Below are 5,851 nucleotides of genomic sequence, written 5' to 3' on the forward strand. Positions count from 1 at the left end.
GGAGCTCAGTTTGAATACCAATGTCCCTGGTGGGGGACTCTGTCTGTATGGATTTGTCAACTGCTTGAATGTCTGCGCTGATGAGCGACTTCAGGAAGTTCATGGACCTGCTTGGTCTCATTGCATCCCTCCTCCTTTTGCTCGGGGATTTATGCTTTGGCATCCTGCATGGTATGCCGTTTTCAGCCATAGTCTATACGTGAGATCAATCTTTGTTCGAGCATCCTGTAGGTAGGGTAGTTCCGTCCTGTGGCTCCACAAGACTTCTTGCCACGATTCTTACAGGGGATGCAGACACCTGTGGCCTTGCAGTCTTTTCTGGTGTGTCCATTATCACCGCATTTGGAGCAGGCCGACCCCCTGGTGCAGTGCCTCAGGATGTGGTCCAAGTCGCCGCAGTTATGGCAACGGGGTACCACAATGTAGTCTTTAGTATTAATCGCGTGGAAACCCACGTATAGTCTACCCAGCGCTGTTATTTTCCTCCACATTGTTGTGGAGACCTCGGCAACGTGATGTACGAACGTCGGCGTACTTTATCCTCTTCAGTTGTCGAGCGCAATCCGCCTATTCTCGAAGGGGATTGTCACATCGACGATGGCCACAGACTTCGCGGCCTCGTCAATTACTACGAGGTCCGGACGCAGCCCACTGCTGTCCCCTATGACAGTTTGGTTGATCCTGATGTCAGGAACAGCAGTGTTTCCTCTTCTTGGCCGCCCAGCGACTGCTGTCGCGAGGCGGTTGAGGACCGCGTTGTGGCGATACTGCAGGGCTGCTGAGTGCACCATACACGCGTTGATCACGTGTGGGAGCGTCTCATTGTTGTGGCCACAGCGTCGGCAGGCTTTGTTGTTGTTGTTTGCCCGCCCATCAAAGCGGCGACAACCGTTCAGAGGCACGACTCCGAGCCTGGCGCGATGGATAAAGCGCCAGTCTGCGAAGCGGGTATATTTGCCTCCCGCTATGAAGTGGTTGGACGCTGTGGACTCCCTGGTGCACTCGAACACCTTCCCCTGGTCAGGTTTCCTGAGTAGGAGGTTGCGCAAGCGCTGCCTCAGACACTCGCGGAGCGTCCGCGAGAGAAGACGCTTGGCGCCCCCTCCCACCCGGACATGCTCGACGCCAGTGCTGGCGATGCGTCCCACGCTGTCATCATCGTGCTGCGGTCCATCGCCGCCATCTTCGAGGTGTCGTGAAGTCCCGGTCGCCGTCCCCTCCGTGGCCGGCTGCGTCACCCCTCCGATGCCGCCGTGTTCCGCGTCGTCAGCGATGGCGGGCTGGCCGCCGACCTCCACCTGCAACTCAGAAAACAGTTCACTCCAGCGCCAGGTGACGCCACGCGGCGCTAGGCGCCTTGTGGCGTTCCTGACGCGTGTCCACAGTGACTGAATGTCGCCTCCGTCTCTTGCGAGGTCGCCCTCAGTGCTGCCGCTAAGGTAGGTGGCCAAATCGGATCGACTCGGTTCCCTCCCCAGCCGGCGGCGCGCGGCCGTGGATAGTGGCCCAGGCGATGTCTCGGACGGTGGCGTCGTCGCAGTGCAGCATGCGGAAGCCGTGGACGATCGTCGAGATGTCCGCAGCGTCCGCGAGCGGCGTCAGGCCGCATCCTCCCTCTCCCAGCGCGAGGTACAGCTGTTCAGTGGACGCGCGCTGTGGAAGGAAGAGCCATGATTTGGCAGCCGCTTTCACTGCCTTGCCGAGTGCAGATAGCGGCTCCTTGCGGACCGCCCCGCCCCGCATGACAGTCAAGCCTGGGGAGGAGGAAGACACGCACGGCGTCAATCTTCTGCCAGGGAGCCAGCAGGGAAGCGTCCAGGAGCTGCAAGTCGCGTCGAATCGCCGCGATCGCATCCGTTGGCGTCTTCGAAACTTTGTAGCCGGTGGGAACGCCAAGATGGAGGTAGGCGTCACCCGCACCGAGTACGGCTGGTTCTCCCCCTTGAAAGGCGAATACCGAGCCTTATGTCTCCCGACGGCGGAAGTGAAGCGTGGCACACTTCGACGGCTTGAAGGTAAGCCCGGCCCACGTTGCCGCCTCACCCACAACATTGAGGAGCGTCTGCATCGCCTCTGAATCGCGCGCCAGAAGCACGATATCGTCCGCATACGCCAGTGCACTCACACTGACGCCGCAAAGCGGAATACCACACTCATTTCTGAGCGAGGTTGCGGCGCGAAGTACCGGCTCGAGCGCGAGATTAAAGACGATGGGCGACAGTGACAGCCCTGCTTGACCCCCGCCTGGATCTCTATCTCCTCCGTTAGTCCGTCAGATGTACGGACGCGGGTGGAGCAACCACTGTACATATCGGCAATTAGATGGTGCAATTGCTCGGGCAGTCCCATCCTGCTCAGTACTCCAAGGAGGTGAGCGTGAGGCACTGAACCGAAAGCATTCGCCAGATCAAGCCAAGCAAAGCATGCTTGGCCTCCCCTGCGCCTTGCATCATCAATTGCCGTTTGCACAATGAAATTGTGCTCATAGCAGCCTTCAAACGTACAGAAGCCCTTCTGTTCTGGGGAGAGCAGGTTCAAACGCTCTGCACAGAGGGAAGTGCGGTCCGCAACGATTGCAGCAAAGAGCTTAGAGATAGTAGAGCTCAATGCTAGAGGCCGCCAGTTTGTCACGTCCGAGACGTCCCCTTTCTTGTGGATGAGGACGGTAGTGGATATTTTCCACTGCGCCGGAGTCTTCCGCTCATTCCAGCAGCGCGAGAAGATCATAGCTAGCACGTGGCAGCCAGGATCCTCAGGTCGCAAGTCCGAGTAGGTGACTCCGTCTGCCCCAGGAGCAGTGTTGCTCGCCTTCTGGAGCCGCTGTTGCACCTCTGAAGGGGTGATCGGCAGCAGGGCCTCCTCGCTGACATCAGGAGGCGTGGTGGCGGCAAAGTCCGGGACAGCAGCTGGTGCATCTGAAACAGAGAAGTCAGATTTAGCATATATGTTTTTAAAGTGCTCCGTGAGCACGCTGCCATCGATTTGGCAGTACGGCGACATTTCGCCAAGGACGCGCTGCATCGCATTGCGCCGGTACGCGCGGTACAGCTTCTGAATCTCAGATGATGCGTTCGCGTCGTACCGACGCTCGGCGGCCGTTGCACGCCGTGCGCCACGCCCACCGCGCTGCCCACCGCGGCCGCGTGTAGGGGCAGGGGGAGGGGGATTGGCAGCAGCGTCGGCGCGACCCTGGCCGCGGTGCGCTGCTGCTGGTGGCCCGTCCTGTCGATCTCCGGCTGCCTGGCGTTGTGGCTTCGTCTCGGTCGTCGAGGACTTCATCTCCGAGATCGCCGCGACGAATGCATCCCCCGTTTGGTTTTGGAAGCTCTCCAGGGCTGTCAGCCAGCGCCGCTGCCTCTCCATTAGCCGAGCGTTGGCCGGGGAAGGGGGGGGGGGGGGGGGGGCGGAGCTGCCTCGGTTGCGCCCTGTTCGATGGTTGGCGATCTGGAGCGCGGCAGATGCAGACCGGTCTCGTGTGTGTCCAGCCTTCGCTGTAGACACCGGCGGCACAGTGGTAGTGGCATATGATCCCAGGCATATGACCCTTCTCTGCTCGCTTTCCTTCCTTTTTCCTCCGGCCAGCTACGTCTGGACTTCCACCGGGGTTAAACACAAGCTTATGACACTCTCCATCTTGGCCAGAACAATTCTCTGGGTCACACCAAGATCATTCCTGAGATAATTCTTAGTTACGTCCGCCCGAAGTGTGATGCTCCGGTGAACGGCAGGCGCCGTTGAGCAACACCTTCGTGGCTGCTCCCAATTCCTACCGAATGTGAACCTCTCCTAAGTTCCTTTCCAAGTATTACCTCAATGACTAAAAAATCTGTTCTTATCAGCTTAATGTAAGCTCATATGGACTGATTTCTGCACCGGGAAGCGGTCGCGCCTATTTTCCTGTTTCAGGTCCGCGACCTGAACAATGGAGCTCGTGGTGACGCTGCCGGCGGAGGTCTTCCGCTGCCGGATCTGTTTAGTCACCAAGGCTGCTGGGAGGCCAACGTTTGGCGAGTACAAGGACCACTCGGCCCTTCTCCGCCACTACAGGAGGCTGCACGACCCGGAAACGGTTCCCGTTTTCGAGTGCCAGTTCTGCGGCCGACGCGACCCGCGGCTGAAGACGCTGCGGTTACACCAGCGGCTCTGCAATGCAGAAACCGCAACCCCCGGCGCTGCCAGTCGGGGTAGAGTGAGTATGGGACACGATGCCGTGTCTGGCTCTCTGGGGCACCCAGAGAGATCAGCCGGCGGGAGGTCACAGGCGAGGGCCCCCGAAGTTAGTAGGACAGGCCCTTCGTCTTTAGTTAGTGCTGGGCGAAAGCCACAGGCAAAAGCGGCCCGGGAAGTTAGTAACACAGGCCGCCTAGCCTTAGATAATAGTGAAGGGCTATGGCCACAGCCCAGTCCGGTCCCCGAAGCTAGTAGGACAGACCGGCTGGACTTAGGTTTAACTTACGCGGCGGTCCTGCCCCGCAGCAGCGTGGTGGGCTCACAGGCTGCCTTGCCCTCACCCTGTGTGAGTGTGCAGGCGTCTGTGACGACCAGAACGGCGGTGGTTGCTACCCCCGCGTCGTGCGTACTGTGTGTGCGCACGCCGAGGAGGTCTGGCATCCCCATGCCGATACGCTCTGCGACGTCAACCGCGTCGCCACGAGTGCCGAGCGCAAGTTCGGGAGGTGAAGGCAGCACGCTGCCGACGCCTGCCGCCGAACGCGTCGCTCCGGCCAGAGGCGCGGTGTCAGACAAAGGCCGCAGCTCGCCGCTGCCCGCGCCGGCCACCGCGCCGGCCACCGCGCCCAGTGGCGTACGCTGGCCACGTCGTGCGGCTAACGCAGGCGCTTCCCGCCCGCCATCTGTCGTGAGCGTGGGTACCGGCCTGGGACTGCCGCCCGCATTCGCTACGCCGCCAACAGGTGCCTCTGCGATGCGGGTGGACATTGGCAGGCAGGCTGCCTCGCTCGCCGCGACCGGTGGTGTTGTCATTCACGGCGCAGCCGCGCCGCTGCTTGACGCACCAAAGGCCGCGCGCTCGGCGGATGCACCGGACGGTGTGGTGCTTGTGCGGTCGCAGACGTACACGCGCCGCGTTTCCTCTGCCCTGCCGGCGGCTGCGTCGAGTGACGCCCGTCACTCCTCTTCCGCTAAGGCAGGGAGTGTTGTTACTAAACAAACAGCCTCTGTTCCAGACAATGAGTGGCACGTAGTCACCCCACGGAGGGACAGACGCCGTGCTGCAGGACGCAGACCACCGCCTCCGGACCGACGGCGCATTATACCGCCCAGTCCGCGGAGCAGTGGTCCGGCGCGAGCCAACGCGCCTGGGCGGCTGGCGCGAGCTACACCTCGTGTTTCTCGCGCCGGCGGCAGGGCGCGGGCGACCGCTGGGCCATCTGTTGGCGGCGCGGCGAACAGCCTCGGTGCGCCCGGCCCGAGCGCCAAGCCGGCGCGAGCTACACCTGGAGACGCCCGGCCAGCGCAGGCGACACCAGTCACCTCTGCGACCACCGCCCCATCTGGCAACCATCGTCGGGCACCCAGTCCGCGCAACGGCGGCCCGGGGCGAGCTGGCGCGCCCGGTCGGCCGGCGCGAGCTGCACCTCGTGCTTCTCGCGCCGGCGGCGGGCCGCTAGCGACCGCCGGGCCATTTGTTGGCGGCGAGGCGAACAGCCGCGGTGCGCCCGACCCGAGCGCCAGCGCAGCGACTGAGAGCAGCACTGCGCGGCCCACGCCAGATGGCAGCACGGCACCACCACCGACGCAGACGACGGAGCAGCGCGACGTGAGCGGAGGGACTGCAGCAGCGTCTGTCTCACAGAACTGGCAGCAAGAAGAGGAGACGCCGACGCCGTAA

The 5,851-nt window shown here is 62.2% G+C and overlaps 1 protein-coding gene across 1 annotated transcript; it reads left to right on the top strand.

Annotated features, from left to right (window-relative positions):
* The first annotated feature begins 3,922 nt into the window (after positions 1-3,922).
* On the top strand, positions 3,923-5,851 carry LOC126184942 (translation initiation factor IF-2-like). Its single transcript, XM_049927658.1, has one exon. It carries the CDS (start codon positions 3,923-3,925, stop codon positions 5,849-5,851), a length of 1,929 nt encoding a protein of 642 aa, XP_049783615.1.

The sequence above is a fragment of the Schistocerca cancellata genome, chromosome 1, assembly GCF_023864275.1.
Source record: "Schistocerca cancellata isolate TAMUIC-IGC-003103 chromosome 1, iqSchCanc2.1, whole genome shotgun sequence".
In the NCBI taxonomy this organism is placed as follows: Eukaryota; Metazoa; Arthropoda; class Insecta; order Orthoptera; family Acrididae; genus Schistocerca; species Schistocerca cancellata.

Bases quoted from the DNA above. Each gene is read 5' to 3' on its own strand.
- LOC126184942 (XM_049927658.1), top strand. From the start codon at position 3,923: ATGGAGCTCGTGGTGACGCTGCCGGCGGAGGTCTTCCGCTGCCGGATC.